The 22,482-nt window shown below is 50.0% G+C and overlaps 1 protein-coding gene across 3 annotated transcripts; it reads left to right on the top strand.

The window, feature by feature from the left end:
* Positions 1 to 4,772: 4,772 nt before the first annotated feature.
* On the top strand, positions 4,773 to 21,922 carry CACNG6 (calcium voltage-gated channel auxiliary subunit gamma 6). 3 transcript variants are annotated; one of them, XM_042920293.1, is made up of 4 exons: positions 4,773 to 5,109; positions 9,769 to 9,843; positions 11,864 to 12,001; positions 21,489 to 21,922. In XM_042920293.1, exons 1-4 carry the CDS (start codon positions 4,773 to 4,775, stop codon positions 21,725 to 21,727), a joined length of 789 nt encoding a protein of 262 aa, XP_042776227.1. In that variant the 3' UTR covers positions 21,728 to 21,922. The 3 variants fall into 3 exon arrangements, with proteins under 3 accessions (XP_042776227.1, XP_042776229.1, XP_042776230.1); XM_042920295.1 differs by lacking the exon at positions 11,864 to 12,001 and having other exon boundaries at positions 4,776 to 5,109; XM_042920296.1 differs by lacking the exons at positions 9,769 to 9,843; positions 11,864 to 12,001 and having other exon boundaries at positions 4,776 to 5,109.
* Positions 21,923 to 22,482: the final 560 nt, after the last annotated feature.

The raw sequence follows: 22,482 nt of genomic DNA, 5'->3' as shown, positions 1-22,482 counted from the left end.
CTCCTGGGGAGCCCTATGTTTGGACAGATATGGGACGGGACAAGCATTTGGGCCACCAAAGGCAGCACAGAAGCTGGGGTGGGGGGGTACAGGTTTGGGAGGAGCCCCCCCCCCCCCCGGCAGGCAGATTAACAAGGGGTGAGCAAATCCGGGTGAGGTCAGAGCGCAGGCTGGGCGCCCAGCATGTAGGGTCTAGTAGTCTAGCAAAGAAATCTGCATTTATTCTACACTTCACGGGAGGCCTTTAGAGGGTTTTGAGCACATACATGACATCATACTTTTATTTTTAACAACAACAACAACAACAGAACAGAACGGCATGGTTGTGCTGAGAATAGATTTAGGAATGAAACGTGGAAACAAGGAGTTAGGGACCGTTGTCCTTGTCCAGCTGAGGCTGACGATGGCCTGGACCGAAGTGGCGTCAGTGAGGACAGAGAGAAATGGAGGAATGGGGCCCAGATTTTGCAGGTGGAGCCCACAGTGGTGGGGAGGGATGCGAACGTAGCAGGACAAAGAAGGAATGAGAAGTCAGACTGACAGAAAGAGGGACTCTTTTTTTTTTTTTTAAGTTTATTTATTTTGAGGCATAGAGCAAGCAGGGGAGGGGCAGAGAGAAAGAGAGAGAATCCCAAGCAGCTCCGCACTGTCAGCGCAGAGCTCAATGAGGGGCTCGAACTCACAAGCTGTGACATCATGACCTGAGCTGAACCCAAGAGTGGACGCTTAACCGACTGAGTCACCCAGGCGCCCCAGAAAGAGGAACTCTTAATCGGGCTTGCACAGATTACATGATGCTGTGGTTTATTGCCTAGAAGGGCCCCCCTCTCCCCCCGGGGGGCAAGGAATCAGAATTTGGGTGGTAGGGACCAAGCGTCCTTCTTTGGACCTGTCAAGTTGGAGATGCCTGCCAGAAACCCAAGTCTGGGTATCCGGTAACCAGTTGGATATGCAAGCCTGGGGGAGAGGCCATGGCTAGAAATATAAGTTTTGGAAACGTCAGCATATAGGAGATATTGAAAGCCATGGGGCTGGATGAGGTGACCCAGGGGGAGAAGGTGGACAGAGAAGTGACCCTGGCTAGTGCCTCAGGGACATCTGCAACAGGGAAGAAGAGGATGTAGCAAAGGGAGCCACAAGGGGTGACGATGAGGTAGGCGGAGGCCAGGAGGAAGTGGCCAGACGTGCTGAGAACTGAGCCAAGAAGGGGACTGCTAGGTCTGACCTGGTAAGAGGTCATCTCAGTGCAGTGGTAGGGACCGGAGCTCTGCTTGGTGGCAGGGTGTGGGGGGCGGGGAGAAGCCCATCTTCTTGGCATGAAAATAATAAGAGCTTTTATACCAAAGAAAGTTCATACCCTTTCTGGGAAAAGAGGGCAAGGGGATGGAAAACAGAAAAATACACTCTGAACTAAGAACTGTTAGAGCACACAAGACGCAGGATGGTGGGAGGTGGGCCAGGAGGGGAAGATGGACTCAGGCAGGACAGACGGACATGCCTCGCCGGCTGTGTCTGCTCAGAATGCTCTGGTTCCCCTCTCGGCCCTGTCAAGGCCCGGGGAAAACCCAGTGAGGGGAAGGAAGGAGCAGGTGGAACTCAGTTAAGGACTTCTGGGCCTTCCAGGTGCTGGGCAGCGTAATCTCCGAGTTGCAGGTCAGGAGACAGGTGGCCGGGCCAATGAGAAGGCAGAGGGAGTTGTTCCCTGATGGGGCACAGCTTGGGAGGACATGCCTGTGTGTCACCATCTTACTTCATCCATCCATCCATCCATCCATCCCTGCATCCATCCACCCTTCCATCCCTCCCTCCCTCCTTCCATCCTTCCATCCATCCACCCTTCCTCCCTCCCTCCCTCCATCCTTCCATGCATCCACCCTTCTATCCATCCATCCTTCTCTCCCTCCATCCATCCTTCCATCCCTCCCTCCCTCCCTCCTTCCTTCCCTCCCTCCATCCCTCCCTCCCTCCATCCACCCTTCCATCATCCTGCCCTCCTCCCTCCCTCCCTCCATCCATCCTTCCATCCCTCCTTCCCTCCCTCCATCCATCCCTCTGTCCCTCCATCCATCCCTGCATCCATCCATTCCTCCCTGCATCTGTCCATCCACTCATCCAATCACCTAATGCACATCTGAGGCCTCTGTGCACCCAGCCCTGGGCTGGGCGGTGTTGAGGACACGGAGCTGAGTTGCTCCTGGACCCCCCCCCCCCCCTGCCCCAGCCTGGTGGGAGAGCCAGACACAGACACACACAATCACACCAGATTGACTCATGCTCCAATACAAGCAGCACAGGGCGCTGTGAGCGTCCAGAGCAGGGTGGACAGATAGGGCCAGGGTGCACCAGAGCAACCAGCCACGGACCAAGGAGTTGGTGAAAGGTGGGTCCCACCTGGCCTGTGCGCAGAAGGGCTGAGGGAGGGGGTGATGGGGTGAAGATCAGGCCCTGCTGCCATTCCACATGGCTGTCCCCGTCCTGGCCCCTGGGGGACCTGAAACTGCATGGAAGGTCCCCCGGGGGTGCCCTGTCTAATAAACTCAATGATGAGGACTGTGGCTCTGGTTCCAGTGCCCCTGACACCCAGCCCTTTTCACTTCTGGGGAGTTGAAGACATCCAGCACCAGAATCAGCTCTATCCATCAAGATCCAGGGAGCTGGGCCCCAGCCTTCTGCCCCAGGGGTTCAGGCCCCCAGCCCCTCCTCCCTCAACCCAGGAGTCCTGGCCCCCAGCCCCATCCTCCTTCAGGCCCAGGTGTCCTGGCCCCCAGCCCCTCCTCCCTCAGACCCAGAAGTCCAGCCCCCAGCCCCTCCTCCCTCAGACCCAGGAGTCCAGACCTCAGCCCCTCCTCCCTCAGACCCAGGGGACCAGACCCCAGCCCCCTCCTCCCTCAGACCCAGGAGTCCAGACCCCCAGCCCCTCCTCCCTCAGACCCAGGAGTCCTGACCCCCAGCCCCTCCTCCCTCAGACCCAGGAGTCCAGGCCCCCACCCTCTCCTCCTTCAGACCCAGGAGTCCTGGCCCCCAGCCCCCTCCTCCCTCAGACCCAGGAGTCCTGACCCCCAGCCCCTCCTCCCTCAGACCCAGGAGTCCTGACCCCCAGCCCCTCCTCCCTCAGACCCAGGAGTCCAGGCCCCCACCCTCTCCTCCTTCAGACCCAGGAGTCCTGGCCTCCAGCCCCTCCTCCCTCAGGCCCAGGAGTCCAGCCCCCCGGCCCCTCCTCTCTCAGACCCAGCAATTAAGATTCCCAGCCAGGCCCGCTCCCTCTCCGGCCACCCTGGAGATGGGACCCGCGGCTCAGACGCTTGCCCCTTAAGGGGGTAAAAGTCCCCCCAGGCTCCAGCCGGGTCAGAACCCCGCCCCTAGGCCCTCCTCCCGGGACAGCCTCCCGCCTCCCCCCGCGTCCCCTTAAAATACCCGGGGTCCCTATGGCAACAGGCGCTGGGCGACAGGTGTGGGTGTTATTTACGGGTCGGGCCTGAAATAGCCCGGGAGGGCGAGGGGGTGGGTGGCTGGGGCCGAGGCCGGAGCGAGCGCAGCGGCGCGTCCGGGCCGAGCAGGCGGTGGCGTGCAGGACAGGCCGGCTGGGAGGCGGCGCGGAGCTGGGGCCGGCGCGGCGCGGAGGCAGGAGAGCGAGACGGGGCCCTGCCCGGGAGCCCGGGGCGGGAGGCCTGAGGGGGGCGGCGGGCCTGGAGCTGAGCCTGGAGCGGTCCTGGCCCCGCCGGCCCTGGGAGCCCGGGGGAGGGGGAGCCGAGTGATCCCGAAGGGACGCCGAATCCCTTCCGGGTCCCCGTGGTCCTTTGAACCCCGGGGGGTTGCGTCCCTGTTTCCTGAGCCGCTGTGGGGGACCACAGCCCCTCCTCCTGACCCGGATTGGGACCCCAGGTCCCCCTCCTGAGCCCCGGGGGCGTCCCCCAGCCCCCTTCTCCGGACCCCATTATGTCTCTGAGCCAGCAGTCCCCTGTCTGAGACCCAGGGAGACTTTCTCTGACCTCTCTTCCCCGAATGGCCGGGGAGACACCCACTCCCTTCTCCTGGTTTCCAGGAGGTCGCCCGCCCCTTCTCTGAAGCCCAGCCGGCACTCTACAGCCCCCTTCTGTGAATGTTGGGGAGGGGCGTCCTACTGCCTTTCTGAGACCCAGAAGGAGTTCTGACCTGTTCTGAACCGCAGTGGGGACCCAACTTCTCCCTCCCCAGACCCTGAGCCCCAGAGAAACCAGGAGGCATCTCCTCTCCAATACATAGAGGGCCTCGGCAACCCTCCCTGGGTACCCCAATCTCTGAGCCTTAGTGGGGTGCTCAGAGCCCGTCCCCCAGGACACCCAGTTTCCTGGAGATTCCTCCCAGTGGGGACCCAGAGCAGCCCCTCAAAGGCTCAGCTAGTACTCAGTTCTCCTTTCTCCCGGGCCCTCAGGTGCCCCTCCTGGATACCCAGCTTCTAGCTCTGGGCCTTGGGGGTACCTTGCTTTTCTCTTCTTGGTCCCACGCTCCTCCCCGAGTTTCTGTGGGCTCCCTGGGGCCTCCCCTGAACTTAGAGGGTTCCTGGGCCAGAAGATCTATTTTCTCTTCCAAGCTCCAGAGGCGACCTCCACTGCCCCACTGGAGATTCCAGGGGAAGATCCCGATCTTCCTTTCTCAGAATCCACTGGAAAGTGAGCCCCTCACTTCCTTCAGCACCCCACTTGTTCCAACCGCCCCCCCCTCCCCCGCCCCGGGCCACCGGGCCACCCTCAGGACTCTGCCTCCTTTGCACCTGCTCGGCTACGGCCCCGAGGATGATGATGTGGTCCAACTTTTTCATGCAAGAGGAGGACCGGCGGCGGCGGGAGGCGGCAGGCCGGCGGCGGGCTCTCGGGCAGCACCAGTCCCGGCTGACGCCGGAGCGGGAGGGAAAGATCAAGCTGGGACTCCTGCTGAGCGCGGTGGGCGCCACGCTGGCCGTGCTGGCCGTGGGCACCGAGTTCTGGGTGGAGCTCAACACCTACAAGGCCAATGGCAGCGCGGTGTGCGACGCTGTCCACCTGGGGCTCTGGAAGATGTGCACCAAGCGACTGTGGCAGGCGGACGTGCCCGCGGGCAGAGACACCTGTGGCCCCGCGGAGCTGCCCGGAGGTGAGAGGCCACGCCCCCGGGCCGGGGATTGTTCCCAGAGACAGCGAGAGTGGGCGGAGTCAGGGAAACCCGAGCCCCAAGGAGAGAGCAGCCCAAGCCTACACCAACCTGTGCTCCCCGAGTAACCTTTGCTCCAGGCACCAACTGCGTGTGCTGGGGGGCGGTAGTTGGGGGCTGGGGGGGGGGGGGTTGGGAGAGAAAGTCTGTACGTGCAGACTAGTCTGTGTACCGGCCATCCTGTCCACCCCCCTCCCCAGCAGCCTGTCCGCAGCTACATCTGTACCCCCAGACTAGTCTGTACCCTAAAACTCGCCCAAACCCTTAGACCAGCCTGTGCCCCTAGAGAGAGAGAGAGAGTTTGGGCTCCCGGGGTCAGCTTGCTTTTCCCACATTGGAGACAGGCCGCACTCCTATCCCGTGGGCCCCGGGGAGACAGATCACCTTAATGCCAACCCCAAAATGGAATCTGTGCTGGACCCCCACGGCCGATACTGGGAAACACACCTCTCACCGAACACCCCTCAACACCCTCCCCCCCCCCCCCCCCCCCCCCCCCCCCGGGAGACCTCGTGCTTCTGGGAGATGTGCTTTTCCATTTCCTGGTCCTGTCACCTGCAGATGCCCAGACCTGACCCTCCAGCCCTTCTTATTTTCTCTTCCAGACACCCCACACCCCTCACGGTCCCGCAGAATGGCCTTTCATCCGTGGCAATGCCACACAGGTCTCCCATACCCCTTGCTCTCCCGGACAGGACATGCCATGCCGTTTACGTACACCATTGGGACATCCTATACCCCCTGGGAACGGGAATGGGCTCTTGCACCACACGTACTGACCCAAGGAAACTATCTGACACCCCTCACGGTCCATGTAGGATGTCCCAGGCTTGATCACCCATGTGAGATCTCCAAACAGTGTCCTATAACCTCAGTGCCTCCCACAGAAGATCTCCTATCCCTCTGGGCTCCAATGGGATTTCCCCCCTCACTTATCCACGCATGCTATCTTCCACCCATAGGGTCCAAAATAGGACATCCCAAACCCTTGATAGCAGAGTGGGATACCCCCACCCCTCGTCATGTGAGGTATCCACACACTCAACGTCCAGATTCAACACCTCACTTCTGCAGATGGGCTAATTTTTTGCCCCTCACGGCCTCAAGCAGGAAGTTCCCAAACTTTTGCAAAATGGGGTGCCCTGGCAATAATATGCTTATGTAATATGCTTCGATGCTTACGTAGCACCCAGGCTCTGTTTGAAGTACGTCATGTGCGTTAACTCGTTAATCCTCATATCCTCCTAGCAACCTTATGAATAGTTACCATCATCCTCATTTTAACGTTTTTGTGTTTTTTTTTTAATTTATTTTTGAGACAGAGAGAGACAGAGCATGAATGGGGGAGGGGCAGAGAGAGAGAGGGAGACACAGAATCGGAAGCAGGCTCCAGGCTCTGAGCCAGGCATCTGAGCCATGGGACCTTTTATTTATTACTTATTTAGTTATTTATCTATTTTTATTTATTTTTATTTATTCATTTATTTTCAGTGTTTATTAATATTTTGAGAGAGACAGAGTGTGAGTTGGGGGAGGGCAGAGAGAGAGGGAGACACAGAATCGGAAGCAGGCTCCAGGCTCTGAGCTGTCAGCACAGAGCCCGACGCCGCGGGGCTCGAACTCACGGACCGCAAGATCGTGACCTGAGCCGAAGTCGGCCGCTTAACCGACTGAGCCACCCAGGCGCCCCATGGGACCTTTTATTTATTACTTATTTAGTTATTTATCTATTTTTATTTATTTATTTTTATTTATTTATTCATTTATTTTCAGTGTTTATTAATATTTTGAGAGAGACAGAGTGCGAGTTGGGGGAGGGCAGAGAGAGAGGGAGACACAGAATTCAAAGCAGGCTCCAGGCTCTGAGCCATCAGCCCAGAGCCCGACGCGGGGCTCGAACTCACAGACTGTGAGATCGTGACCTGAGCCGAAGTCGGACGCTTAACCGACTGAGCCACCCAGGCGCCCCTCCATCATCCTCATTTTAGAGAAACCAAACATGAGGAGTAAGGAATGGAAGTGGTTCCATCTATGCACCAGGCTAGTCATATGGGATTTGAACCTGGCTGTCCCTGTTCTTCACAATTGCACTCTATCGCATCCCAGGAGTCCATAAAGATGCCCCAAAGGTCCTCGCTGCCCTATAAGGGATGCCCCCCCAACCCCACTCCATAAGACAGGACTCCTCATATCCTTTGATGTCCCCCTGTTGGTCAGAGAGGACTTCAGCCTCCTCACAGGACCGTCTCATCATCCCACAGTCCTGACCCTCCAGAGGGGACCGTCCAAAAGTTCACAACTTCTGTTTTCTCAGAAATATCCCACACATTGCCCTGTCCATCAAAGGACACCCTTAATTCCCTTGGCTACAAGTGGGGGGGACGGTGTGTGTGGCCCACCCTACTCTTTTCCAAATGGCATATGCCATCTGGAGTCTGAGACAAGATGTCCTAAATCACCAGTAGCCATGATGGGAGGCCAGACACCCCACGCTCTCTCAGAAAGGTGGACCACACCTTCTTACTCTCTAGATGGGACTTCACGCTTCCCTCATGGATGAAGACCATGTGTCCCCCACTGACTGCTACCAATAGCATCATCAGCCCTGCTGCAAGAGGTATCCTTTCCTCCTTGTTGCTGCAGGATTGCTGATGCTGTGGGGTAAGGACTCCCGTCCCACTGCTCCTGATAGAACACGTCCTGCACTTCTCCTTCCCTCAGAGGGCAGGTGCAGTGTCCCACTGCCTCACCTGACTCAGGACTTTATTTCTTGTCCCTCTACATCTTTCTTTGAACTGGAAGGTTCCTTTCTGCTTCTCTAGCCCACCTGGCTCGTCTTCTTGTACTTGTCTTATTGTCTACCTCTCTTCCTCCCCCTTCCTGTGCCTTAGTTTCCCCATCCGTAGCATGAGAACATGGGACTAGAGGAATTTTGTGGGAAGTTCCAGCTTTCAAATGCAGTTTATATTTTTTCTTTTTTTCAAAAAAAATTTTTTTAACGTTTATTTATTTTTGAGACAGAGAGAGGCAGAGCATGAACGAGGGAGGGTCAGAGAGAGAGAGGGAGACACAGAATCTGAAACAGGCTCCAGGCTCTGAGCTGTCAGCACAGAGCCCAATGCGGGGCTTGAACTCACGAACCCCGAGATCATGACCTGAGCCGAAGTCGGACGCTTAACTGACTGAGCCACCCAGGCGCCCCTCAAATACAGTTTAGAGAGCGCCCCAGCCTTTTTGGTTTTTTTTTTTTTTTTAAGTTTAGGTTTATCTGGGACCTCAAAGATGGGCAAACTTTACTCTTTCATTTACATCACAAAATCATCGCCAGCCTTCTCTTGCTTTATTTTACAGTATTATCCCCCCCCCATTTCTTTCTATCTCTTTAATGTGTTTGATATATATCCATCAGTATATATATATTTTTAAATATATGAAATTTATTGTCAAATTGGTTTCCATACATCAGTATATATTTTAAGTTGGAAACTATACAGTGTTATTTTACATCTGTATGTGTTTTAATTTACATAAATGATATCGCGCTGTGGATTGTCCCCGTTTGTGATTTACTTATTTATCTATCTATTTGCTCGACGCTATTTCTCGGATCTCCCCACTTTGCTTTCTGCTCTCGTAGTTCATGGCTACTGCATGCTGCAGAGATTTGCACAGAGGACATCTGCCCCATTTTCTTGATCCCCCTGAGATGGACACTTAGGTTGATTCTGACTCCCTGTTCTTACAAACAGTGCTGCTACAATTATCCACACATATGTTCCTGCCTGTAGTGTTTCTCTGGATGTAGACCCAGAAACGAAATTGTTGGGTTATAGGGTATAAACGTACCTCGTTTCATAAAGGATATCAGAGTGCTTTCCAGAAAGACATTAGTGCCAGTTTCTGGTCCCCAGCTGTTTCCTCTTATTCTTCCAGTGCTTGATATTATCCTTTTAATATTTGCCAATCTAATTGATCTAAAGTGCCCTCTCCCTGCTGATCTAAGTTGCATTTCTGTGATCCCTGGTGAGGTGAAGCATCTCTTCATATACTTGTGAGTCATTCAGACTTCTTCTTCTGTGAATTGACTATTCCTGTCCTTTGCCCATTTATCAATTGGGTTTCCTCTCTTTTCTTGCTGGTCTCCAGGTGTTCTTTGTGTGTTCTAGTTAGAAACCCTCTCTGGGATGAGAATCTCCTCTGAGTCTGTTAGCCTTCTGTTCCCTCTATCTTCGTGTCCTTTGTTGAATAAAGTGATCATCCGTTTCTAATCCCACTTGACCCCTCAACAAACCCATCTGATGAAGCCAGGAAAGAGACTATTATCTCATTTTATAGAGAAAGATTCAGAGGCTGCAGAGAGGTCAACAGCCTTCACAAGGCCACAGATCTGGACCTCTAGGCTCCAGACTGGAATCCCAGCTCCTGTATAGCTGGATGACGGCAGGCGGGTTTTGTTTCTCTGAGCATCGTTCTCTCCTGTGTATATCAGGGATGCTGATATCCTATTTTTAGGCTGCTGTGAGCTCTGTTAAATGCCCAGCCCTGAGCTTACGCCAGCAATGTCTGTATCATCACCTCTCTTTTTCTCTCCTGTTCCCACAGAAGCAAACTGCACCTATTTTAAATTCTTTACCACGGGGGAAAATGCACACATCTTCCAGAGAACTACAAAGAAAGGTGAGAACCACCCTGCGGTGGGGTGGTGGGGTGGTGGGAGGGGTACGCGGACCATGCCGGAAGAGTTCCTGATAGCATGGTCTTCCTCTCTGCTCTGCCCTGGGGTGGCAGGAGGGGATAGGGGAGGTCCCATCTTTGGGGGAAAGAGGTTCTCCAGAGCCCTGTGCCTGATGCTCCTACCCCAGCTCCACCTTTGTCATGTGCTGTGTGACTTTGGGACAGTCACAGCCCCTTTCTGGGACTTTCTTAAAGATGTCCACCTGCCACATGCTAAGCAGAGTGCTGAGTGTTTCATTGATAATAACTCCAGTCCTTGCCATGACCCTGCAGGGAGGTGGCTTCATCTTGTGGATGAAAAAACGATAGTCCAGAAAATGGTTACATTTACTTTTTCCAGAAGGGGCAGAGGCAGAGGCAGAATCAGTCCCAAATAATCCTGACTCCAAAGCAATGCTCTCCTGTAGAATCTTCCGTGAGATGGAAATACTCTGTACCTGTGCTGACCGATGTGGTAGCCACTGGCCCCATGTGGCTGCTGGGTGCATGTGGCTGGTGTGATGCAGAGACTAAGTTTTTAAAATTTCGTTTCAATTTGGGGCACCTGGGTGGCTCAGTCAGTTGAGCGTCCAACTCTTTTTTTTTTTTTAATTTTTTTTTTAACGTTTATCCATCTTTGAGACAGAGAGAGACAGAGCATGAATGGGGGAGGGGCAGAGAGAGAGGGAGACACAGAATCGGAAGCAGGCTCCAGGCTCCGAGCTATCAGCCCAGAGCCGGACATGGGGCTCGAACTCACGGACCGTGAGATCGTGACCTGAGCCGAAGTCGGACGCTCAACCGACTGAGCCACCCAGGCGCCCCGAGCATCCAACTCTTGATTTCGGCTCAGGTCATGATCCCAGGGTTGTAGGATTGAGCCCCGCATCAGGCTCTGCGCTGACAGCTCGGAGCCTGGAGTCTGCTTCGGATTCTGTGTCTCCCTCTCTTTCTGCCCTGCCCCCACTCGTGCTCTGTCTCTCCCTCTCTCTCCCTCAAAAACAAGTAAGCATTAAAAGAAAAAGAGACTATACCCTTTCTTGGGAGCCTGGGTGGCTCAGTCGTTTAAGCGTCAGACTCGTGGTTTTATCTCAGGTCATGATCTCACAGTTCACGAGTTCGAGCCCTGCAGCAGGTTCTCTGCTGTCAGCACAGGTTTTACCCTTTCTGCTATAGCCACAGTCTCTCCGTCACCCCAGTACCTCAGTGTCCATCCACACCAGTAAAGAGATTGTGGTCATGTCATGACTCCTATCCAGCCTCTGTAAGGGTTTAATGAGATGATACAGCTGAAACGTACAGTGTGATGCCTGGCACATAGGAGGCCCTCAGTCAATAGTGGTTCCCACCCTCCCTGCTCCTTTCTGTCTTGTCTTTGTGCTAAGTGAGTTTGGGCAAGACACTGTGCTTCTCTGGGATAGTGAATAATCACAGTGCACGTGTATAGCACAGCTCCTGTGTGCTAAGCACTGCACTGAGCACTTTTTATAAACTAATTCTAACCCGCACAACAGCCCAGTCAAATAGGGATTTCGATCCTGATTTTCTAGAGGAGGAAACTGGGGCTCAGAGAAGTTTGGTGACATTATTATAAGCTTCCAGCAAGGAAGTGGCTGTACAGAACTCAGACTTGGATCATTTCACTGTAACAAGCTACCTTCTCTGTTGTCACCCACATGCTCACTGCCTCAGTTTCCTCACCTGTAAACAAACAGTGACCAGATCCCAAGGAATAATTGGTAGTTCCCATTTCTTTCTAATCCTGACCGTGTCTCCTCTTTGCTTTGTGGCCTCAGGCAAATCACTGAGCCTCTCTGTGTCTTAGTTCCTTCAACAGTGTAAGTAAAATATTGGACTGAATGACGTACTTGAAAATTCTCTAGTTCTGAATCTTCCGTCTTCCTGGTTTTGGGTCTCTATAGGGGAGTCCTTCCCACTTCCTCCCTCCCATGTTCTCTACTTCTTCCCTTTACTCTCCTTGCAGAGGTGAATCTGGCAGCTGCCGTGATAGCAGTGGTAGGCTTGGCACTCATGGCCCTGGGGTGCCTCTGTATCATCATGGTGCTCAGCAAAGGTGCAGAGTTCCTACTCCGAGTTGGAGCCATCTGCTTTGGCCTCTCAGGTGAGGGCTGGGAGCCTGGAGACTGAGGGAATTGCATGCTGGGAGGTTGGATCTCCAAGAGCTCTTGCATGCTAGGAGGTAGGGTGTCCAAGCACTGTTGCATGGTGGGAGTTTGGAACTCTAGGTAATGTTGTATGCAGGGAGGTAGAGTGTCCAAGCCCTGTTGCATGCTGGGAGTTTGAATCTCCAGGGCACTGTTGCATGCTGAGAGTTGAGGGAAACCCACTGGCTGTAGTACTCTCAAAAATGGGAGAATTCCAAGCTTTATTGTTGCCTAGAGATTAAAGTGTCTCCAAACACTATTTTAAATTTGGACCAAGGGTTTCTGAGAATTGTTGCCTGCTTGGAGATAGAGTCCACAAACACAGTTGTACCATGGGGATTGGAGGAATCTTAAGGGCTATAGAGGTCTCAAAGAATGGAAAATTCTAAGCCCTGCTGTCCCCAGAGGGGTCTCCAATTTGAACCCAGAGGTCTTCAATTGCTGTTGCATGCTGGGAAGTTGGAGGCCATCTCCAGGCACTGTTGCTTGCTGGGAGGTTAGAGGACATCTCCAAGCACTGATGCATGCTGGGAAGTTGGAGGACAACTCTAAGCACTGTTGCATGCTGGGAAGCACCAGGACTGTAGTAGGCTCAATGTGAGAGTTCTAAGTGCTATTATTGGCTGGGAATTGGAAAGTCTTCAAATACTCTTTTAGCTTTGGAACTTAGGTCTTCAATGAATGTTGCATTCTTGGAGCTGATGGTCAAAAAAAAAATTCTACATCTTGTCAATGTAGTGCTCATTGGATCAGATGTTTGCTAAGGTAGATAGAAAGGTCACTAATTATATAAGCTTCATTTGTTCATCCTCTGTGAATTTACTGAGCACTTACTATGTTCCATGCACTGTGCTAAGGGCTGGGTATATATGACTAACAAGACAGAGACAGTCTGCCCCTCACAGAGCCTAGCAGAGATAGACAGTAGCCAGTAATTACACATATAATGATGCAACTATAATTGTGATGAAAGTCATGATAAAGCATATTAGGGGTAGACACTGCAGTGAGGGTGTATCAGAGAAACTCAGAGAAAGTGGTATTTAAGCTGGTAATTGAAGGGTGAATAGGAATCATCCAAAGTGTGGTGGTGACAGTAGTGGTGACTATATTGATGATGTTGTATATTGTGGTGGTGGTGGTGACAATGTTGGTGGTGATGGTGATAGAATAGCGATTTGACAAGTTTGAGGAACAGAATGAAGGTCAGAGCATAAAGCAGGCAAAATCTGTCACAAATGGACATGGTAACCTTAACTAACAAGTGGGGTAGACTCTAGTACAAGATAAGGGAGAAATGATAAGTCTTCACGAACATGAACATATGAATGGAAAATAATAATGATCAATTTTTATTATTTTGTTCCCTTAGAGATCTTCCTAAATAAAGGGGAAAATTCAATCATCTCCTTTCCTTTCTTTCATTTATTCATTTTATTCATTGATACACACACAGACATATTACACACTTTTGTACGTTTTTGTATATGTAATATTATCAGAATGTACAGGACAGAAAGGTGCCTTCCCTTAGGGAGATTACTGGTTAAGGACACCGAAATAACACAAATCATCCCACAATTACAAACTTCTAGGTGCTATAAAAGGAAAAGAAAAGTAGATTTCTGTGAGAGTGCATAATGAGAGCACCTGATTTAAAGCAGAGAGTTAGTGAGGGCCTCCCTGAGTAACCAAGCTAGACAGAGTTTGGTGAATTTAAGGTCTTGAAGGAAAGCCAGTGTGGCTGGAGGAAGGAGAGTGAGGAGGACACTGGGGTCAAAGATGGACCAGGAAATCAACAGGGAATCCAAACATCTAGGTTGGTGTCTAACTTCTGACAAGTTGTGTGATCTTGGGCAAATCTTTTATCTCTGAGCTCAAGTTCCCACATATCCATGAAGTCAGTCATCCAAGTATCCATTTGTCAAGTATCCCTCTATCCATCCATTCATCCCATCTATCCCCGTCCGTCCATCCATCCATCCTTTTATTCCATCTATCCATCTGTCCGTCCATCTATCCATCCGTCCATCCATCCATCCATCCATCCATCCATCGATTCATTAATTTCCTCCCACTCCCTTCTTCCTTTTCCATTCTCCTTTCTCTTTTATCTGTTTTCCGTCTATTCATCCATCCATCCGCCTGTCCGTCCATCCATCCATTCATCCCATCTATCCATCCGTCCATCCATCCATCCATCCATCCACCCATCCATTGATTCATTAATTTCCTCCCACTTCCTTCTTCCTTTTCCATTCTCCTTTCTCTTTTATCTGTTTTCTGTCTATCCATCCATCTGTCCGTCCATCCATCCATCCATTCATCCCATCTATCCATCCGTCCGTCCATCCATCCATCCATTGATTCATTAATTTCCTCCCATTCCCTTCTTCCTTTTCCATTCTCCTTTCTCTTTTACCTGTTTCCTTCTATTCATCCATCCAATTATTCAACAAGTATTTTTTTTTTTTTTTATCCAGTAGGTGCTCAATGCTGTGCTTGATACCACTGGGGATAGAATGATGAATAATATTAAGATGATCCCTGTTTTTGTAGAATTTATAGCATGGTAGGAATTTGGTTATTGAACTCATACTCATGTTATTCCAGGGGGTGCCATGAAAGTGAGGATATAAAAGTGTTTTATGGAAGTCTCAGGCATGAAATTTTTCTGCAAACTGTACAAGCAAGTGAGAGTGAGGGGGTGGATTTGATGCTGTAAGTATTTTGGCTATATTTGGTATCAGGCCCTGGACAGATTGAATTTTCAAGATCTCCTTAAATAAAGGGACATGTTCAGATTATATTGTTTCTCTCCATGAAATATATACATCAGGTATTGTTCATGTTTTAGAGATACAAGACAGACAAGTTTCCTGCTCTCATGGATTTATGATAGCGAGGGAGATAGCCATGGGACAAATAGACAATACTAATATAAATTAATATATGCTAATAATTACCAGCTGTGATAAATGCTACAAATGAAAATGAAAGAGTGTGGAGGAAAATCTGTAACAGGGAGATCTGATATAGACTTGAGTGGCAGTGCTTAAGGAGGGCTTCTCAGAAGTGCAAAAGCAGTGATAGTAATAGTAATAGTAATAGTAATAGTAATAGTAATAGTAATAGTAATAGTAATAGTAATAGTAATAGCAATAGCAATAGCAATAGCAATAGCAGTAAATAGCAATAGAAATAGTAATAAAGAGTAATAGTAATAGTAATAAATAGCAATGGTGATAGTAATAAATAGTAATAGTAATAGTAATAAAGAGTAATAGTAATAGTGATAGTAATAAAAAGTAATAGTAATAAATAGTGATAGTAATAAATAGTAATGGTAATAAATAGTAATAGTAATAAATAGTGATAGTAATAAATAGTAATAGTGATAGTAATAAATAGTAATAGTAATAGTGATAGTAATAAATAGTAATAAATAGTAATAGTGATAGTAATAGCAACAGTAGGGATGTGTAAGGCAGTACTCAGAGAAGGGTAAGCAGAAAATTATTCCAAGCAGCATAAAGGTCTCCAGGTTTGAAAGAATTTGGTGCATTTGTAGACTGAGAGAGGGGCGCCTGGGTGGCTCAGTCGGTTGAGTGACTGACTCTTGGTTTCAGCTCAGGTCATGATCCCAGAGTTGTGGGATCAAGCCCCGCATCTGGCTCCGTGCCAAGCATGGAGCCTGTTTCGGATTCACTCTCTTCTCTCTCAGCCCCTCCCCCGCTCTCTCTCTCTCTCTACAATAAAACATACAGACTGAAAGACGTTGCACTCCCCACTATTTTAGGGTGGGAAGAGCTGGGGAGATGAGCACAAACAAGGAGGCAGGGGCCAGATCACGTAGGCCCTTCTAGGTCATACAAGGCATGTCAGGCTTGGTCGGGGAGGAAGTACAGAGGCGTGTCTAAGAGAAGAAGCTATGGAGTAGACCTGGCTTTAATCAAACCTGAGCTCCACCTCTCCAGGCTTTAATCTTCCCCTCTGTAAAGTGGGGATAATAATACGTACCTCATGAGGTCTAGTGGGAAGAGATGAGATGAGAGAGTGTTTGGTTAGATTCTTTTCACAAAGCCAAGGCTAAGAGTCTACTGACTACAGCCCATGGCCAAATCCTACCTGCCCTTTGCTTTGGGGTTAGTCTTAGTTTTAAACCATAAATCCTATTGTGGTTCCTACCTGATTCAAATCAGGTTCACAATCAATTACTACCACTAGAATAATGTGGCTCCCAGGTCTTATGTGGCCTGGCTCCTGGCTCCGTGGGACTTTGTCTCTTACCACCTGCTCCCTCTGTCCTGGTTTCATTGGCTTCTTTGCTGTTCCTCAGACACTTCAATCTCATCTCCCCCTCAGAGCATTTTGCACTGCTATCCCCTCAGTCTCCACTAGATCATCCCATGTCTCATCCCTTCCTGTCATTTAAGTCTCTGATCTGGTTGACCACTTAGGAGGCCCATTGCCTGCAGTGTCCCTACCTTGCCCCCTTTTCTTCTCTCATGGAATTGATCACTCCCTGAAATTACATACCTGTGTGTGTATTCCATTGCTCAGGCTGCCATAACAAAGTACCACAACCCCGGGAGGGTTAAAGAACAGAAATGTGTTGTCTCATGGATCTGGAGGCTGGAGGTCTGAGACCCAGACATGGGCAGAGTCGGTCTCCTCCGAGGCCTCTCCTTGGCTTGTAGACGGCTGTCTTCTCCCCGTGTCCTCAATCTGTGTATCTGTGTTCTCCTCTTCTTGTGGGGACACCACCATATTGCCCTCCATATTGGATTAAGGCCCTAGTGGCCTCATGTCTGTTTAATTATTACTTTAAAGACTCTGCCTTCGGGGCGCCTGGGTGGCAGTTGGTTAAGTGTCCGACAACTCTTGGTTTTGGCTCAGGTTGTGATCTCACAGTTCCTGAGTGAGAGCCCCCTGCATCTGTGAATTTGGGAGCCTGCTTGGGATTCTCTGTCTCCTGTTCTCTCTGCCCCTCCCCCCTCACACTCTCTCTCAAAACAAAAAAATAAACTTAAAAAAAATTCTATCTTCAAATATAGTCACATTTCAAGAAACTAGGGGGTCAGGACTCCAACAGCTGAACTTTTGGAGGCACAATTCAGTCCACAGCAATACATTTGCCCTATTATTGTCTAATTCTCCTTCTGGGATGGAGCTCCAAGAGGACAAGGCCTTTGTTAGTCTTTTTTTTTTTTTAATATTTACCTATTTTTGAAAGACAGAAACAGAGTGTGAGTGGGGGAGGGGCAGAGAGAGAGGGAGACACAGAATCTGAAGCAGGCTCCAGGCTCTGAGCTGTCAGCACAGAGCCCGACAGGAGGCTTGAACTCACAGACTGCGAGATCCTGACCTGAGCCGAAGTCAGACGCTCAACTGACTGAGCCACCCAGGTACCCCTGTTAGCCTTGTTTATATATTTTATAATGGGGGCTCAATTAAGATGTGTTGAATGAATCAATGAGGCATGAATTTGCAGAGGAATCAAGGGGACTGGAGAGTGTCTTGTCTGAATACTCTTCCACCTCTGGGTCCTCAAGCTGAGCTGCGTGGGGCCAAGGAGGCCTCAGAGGGGAGCTACTGACCCACAGATCACAGACGCCTGGCTACGTTCTCCAGGACCCCGATTAAAAACCATGGGGGGAACGAAGTACCAGGGAGTGGGGTGGGGGAAGAAGAGTCCGGGGTCTGAGAGAGGGGGTAGCTAGGACCCATGACTCATGGGCTATCAGATGGTCCTACAAGATCTGACCCCTGCCCACCTCTGCACGTCTATTCCCCACCACTCTCCCCTCCCCACTGTCTTTTCTCCAGCCACACTGACCTCTCTCTCCCCCAGACACACTGTACTCATTCAACCACCAGGCCTTTGCACAAGCCATTCCTTCCTCTTGCACCGGCCATCACTTAGTTTTGTGCTTGCTCCAGAACCTGGCTTCTGTTCATCCTCCAAGTCTTAGCTCAAATGGCTTTTCCTGGTGACATCATCTCAAAGTCTGTGCTCTGCTCCTGGATGTCACTCGCCTTCCCATCACCCTGTTCTATCTTTCCCGGCACACATCACTCTCTGAAATTATCTCGTCTTCTCATGTGTTTACTTTGGATGTTACAACCTGGCAGCCTGTAGCCAGCGATGACCCATAAATGGACTTTGGCGGGCAGGGCATAACGTTTCTCTGAGCCAATGTTTCAAGGTTGGGCAAATTCCCATAAAAAATAGTAATCATTTAAAAAATTCCAGCTAATCTTAAAAACTCAGAAGATCTGGCAATTTAAGTCCCCATTTCTGAAGGGTTGCAGTTGGCTGAAGCTGAGTTTTGGACTCTTTGTCTCCCCCCACCCCCACCAGCCACTGCACTCACCTGCTTTGTTGACTCCTGCTTTCTCATTGCCTCCTGCAGACATTTGAGTTTTGCAAGCCTTGGTTTATTTGTTTACCGCCCGTCCCCTCCATCTAAAATACAAACTCCATGAGGTTAGGGTCTCTGTCTTGTACTTTCTTCTTTTCTTGTTGTTTGTTGTTGTTGTTGTTTTTAATTTACATCCAAGTTAGCATATAGTGCAACAATGATTTCTGGAGTAGATTCCTTAATGCCCCTTACCCACTTAGCCATCTCCCCTCACACACCCCCTCCAGTAACCCTCTGTTCTCTATATTTAAGAGTCTCTTATGTTTTGTCCCCCTCCCTGTTTTTATATTATTTTTGTTTTACTTCCTTTATGTTCTTCTGTTCTGTGTCTTAAAGTCCTCATATGAGTGAAGCCATATGATATTTGTCTTTCTTTGACTAATTTTGCTTAGCATAATACCCTCCAGTTCCATCCACATAGTTGTAAATGGCAAGATTTCATTCTTTTTGATTGCCCAGTAATAATCCATTGTATATATATACCACATCTTCTTTATCCATTCATCCATCGATGGACATTTGGGCTCTTTCCATACTTTGGCTATTGTTGATAGTGCTGCTGTCAACATTGGGATTCATGTGTCCCTTCAAAACAGCACACCTATATCCTGTGGATAAATGCCTAGTAGTGCAATTGATGGGCCGTAGGGTAGTTCTATTTTTAATTTTTTGAGGAACCTCCATACTGTTTTCCAGAGTGGCTGCACCAGTTTGCATTCCCACCAGCAGTGCAAAAGGGACTTTCTCTCTCTGCATCCTCGCCAACATCTGTCGTTGCCTGAGTTGTTAATGTTAGCCATTCTGACAGGTACAAGGTGGTATCTCATTGTGGTTTTGATCTGTATTTCCCTGATGATGAGTGACGTTGAGCGTTTTTTCATGTGTCGGTTAGCCATCTGGATGTCTTCTTTGGAGAAGTGTCTATTCATGTCTTTTGCCCATTTCTTCCCTGGATTATTTGTTTTTTGGGTGTGGAGTTTGATAAGTTCTCTATAGATTTTGGATACTAACCCTTTATCTAATATGTCATTTGCAAATATCTTCTCCCATTCTGTCGGTTGCCTTTCAGTTTTGCTGGTTGTTTCCTTCGCTGTGCAGAAGCTTTTTATTTTGACGAGGTCCCAGTAGTTCCTTTTTGCTTTTGTTTCCCTTGCGTCCAGACACGTGTTGAGTAAGAAGTTGCTGTGGCCATGATCAAAGAGGTTTTGGCCTGCTTTCTCCTTGAGGATGTTGATGGCTTCCTGTCTTACATTTAGGTCTTTCATCCATTTTGAATTTGTTTTTGTGTATGGTGTAAGAAAGTGGTCCAGCTTCGTTCTTCTGCATGTCGCTGTCCAGTTTTCCCAGCACCACTTGCTGAAGAGACTGTCTCTATTCCATTGGATATTCTTTCCTGCTTTGTCAAAGATTAGTTGGCCATACGTTTGTGGGTCCATTTCTGGGTTCTCTATTCTGTTCCATTGATCTGAGAGTCTGTTTTTGTGTCATGTTTTTTTTTTTTTTAAATCAAATTTCATTGCAACTTAACTTGACTGCCTTTCCTTTTGTTTTGTGATTCATCATCTTTATTGGGGTATGGTTGATGAGCTTTATTGGGGTATGAATGGTGAGTAGAAATTGTAGATCTTTAAGGTGTACAACTTGGGGTTTTGATATACATGCACGTCATGAAGTGATCACCACAGTTAAACTAGTTAACAACATGCATCACCTCACGTGGCCACCTTGGTGTGTGTGGTGAGAAAACCGAGGCTCTCATCTTGTAACATGTGTGATACAGTATTGCTAACTATAGTCACCCTGCTGCACATGAAATCCCCACCACTCTTTGTTGTCTTGCGTAATTGAGTTCTGTACCTTTGCCCCACATCTTCCCCTTTCCCCTCCCCCGCCAGCCCTTGGCAACCACCTTCTGTTCTGTGCTTCCATGGTGAGTTCAACTATTCCAGATTTTACTATCGCTCTTTCCAAAAGCCTTACTTTTTTAAAAGTAAACTCCATGTCCAACATGAGGCTTGAAATCATGACCCAGAGATCAAGAGTCGCATTCTCTACCCACCAAACCAGCCAGGTGCCCCTTTTATTTTTTCAAACAATTTCTTTAATGTAGTCTTTAATTGATTTTCATGTTTTTGATTTTGGACTTTGATTTTTTGTTTTTTTTGTTTTTTTTTTTTTGAGAGAGAGAGAGTGAGCAGGAGTGAGGGGCGGAGAGAGAGAGAGAATCTTAAGCAGGCTCTACACTCAGCTTGGAGCCTGACACAGGGCTTGATCCCACGACGCTGGAATCATGACCTGAGCTGAAATCAAGAGTTGGATGCTCAACCAATTAAGCCACCCAGGCACCCCTGCTTTTTCCTTTTTAAAATTTTTTTAATGTTTATTTTTGAGAGAGAGAGAGAGACAGAGCGTGAGCGGGGAAAGGGCAGAGAGAGAGAGAGAGAGAGAATCTGAAGCAGCTCCAGGCTCCGAGCCATCAGCACAGAGCCGGACACGGGGCTCGAACCCATGAACCGTGAGATCATGACCTGAGCCCAAGTCAGCCGCCCGACCGAGCCACCCAGGCGCCCCCACATTTTTCTTTTTTAAAGCGCTAAAACACACATAAGATAAAATTTACCATTTCAACTGTTTTGTGCTCAGTTCTGTGGCACTAAGCACATTCACCATCCATCTCCAGAGCCTTTTCACTTTCGTGTTTCCCCAAGCACAACTCTGTCCCCATCAAACAGCAGCCCCCACCCCCCATCCCGTTCCCCCAGCCCCTCAGCTTCTGGTGACCACTACTCTCCCTTCTGCCTCTGTCTGTGTTGTGTTCCTTCTTTATCTCCAGCTTCCAGACTCGTGCTATAGGGTTGGTGTTTAGTAAGTAGCTGTCGAAGGAATTAGGTGGGGTGGTGCTGAGGGCCCCCCAGGTTTCCTGTTTGAACGAGCATGAGATGGGGTGTGCTGGGGAGACGCTCAGACCCAGGTCGGGGTCCCCGGGGGCCTGAGCGCCATGCCTGTCCTCTCCCCACAGGCCTGCTGCTCCTGGTCAGCCTGGAGGTGTTCCGGCATTCTGTCCAAGCCCTGCTGCAAAGAGTCAGCCCTGAGCCTCCCCCAGCCCCAGCCCTGGCCTACGAATACTCCTGGTCCCTGGGCTGTGGGATGGGGGCCAGCCTGGTCCTCCTGCTGGCCAGTGGCTGCTTCCTCCTGCTCACCTTGCCTCCGGGGCCCTGGGGCTCACTCTGCCCCAAGGTGGGGCACAGGGCCACCTAGAGCCAGCACTGTGCCTTCTCTAACTCCTTCCTTTTCTTCTTCTTATCCCTCAAAGTCTTTCCCCTTGTCCTGGAGAAACTGTGTTCTGCCTGCTGTGGGGCACACGTTGTTTGCACAAACCTCCCTCTCCTGCCTCATGTTTTCCCTCTGTGAATATGTTCTTCTCGGTGGCCGAATTGGGATGCATGGGGTACGATGGAGAGAGGGCTTTTACAAACGAGGGTCCCCAGGGAAGGCTTGCAGGGGGACCTGATGGGGTAACTGGGGAGTAGGGTGGGAGGGATGAGGTCAGGGGGTCTTAGGACGGACTTGGACCGATTCATTTCCCAGATCTGGATGTATTCACTTGTGGGAGAGGCATCTTCCAACTAATTTGAACCTTGGGGAAACAGGGGAGGGGGAGGGGAAATCGCTGGGTCTGGCCTCGCTGTGGTCTGGTTTGGGATTAAAGGTTTGGAAATTTAAGAGCTTTGATTTGGAGTCTGTTTGGATATGGTTGTGTGTTCCGGGGTGGCGAAGAGTGACCCCTTGTGCTGTCCAGAAACCTACTTAGCAGCCCCGAAGTCATATGTCAACAAACCCACAGAGTGACCAGAAAACTCAGCAGCTTAGAGCACACACATCGTGGGTTGAACTGCATCCCACCCAGACGCCTCTGCTGGGATCCCGACCCCCAGGATCTCAGGGTCTGTACAGAGGTACCCAGGTGAAAGCAAGGTCATCAGGGTGGACTCTCCTCCAGTATGACTGGAGTC

The sequence above is a fragment of the Panthera leo genome, chromosome E2 (assembly GCF_018350215.1).
Source record: "Panthera leo isolate Ple1 chromosome E2, P.leo_Ple1_pat1.1, whole genome shotgun sequence".
In the NCBI taxonomy this organism is placed as follows: domain Eukaryota; kingdom Metazoa; phylum Chordata; class Mammalia; order Carnivora; family Felidae; genus Panthera; species Panthera leo.
Note: the sequence above shows the minus strand (reverse complement) of the source record. Positions and strands in the feature narration are given on the sequence as shown.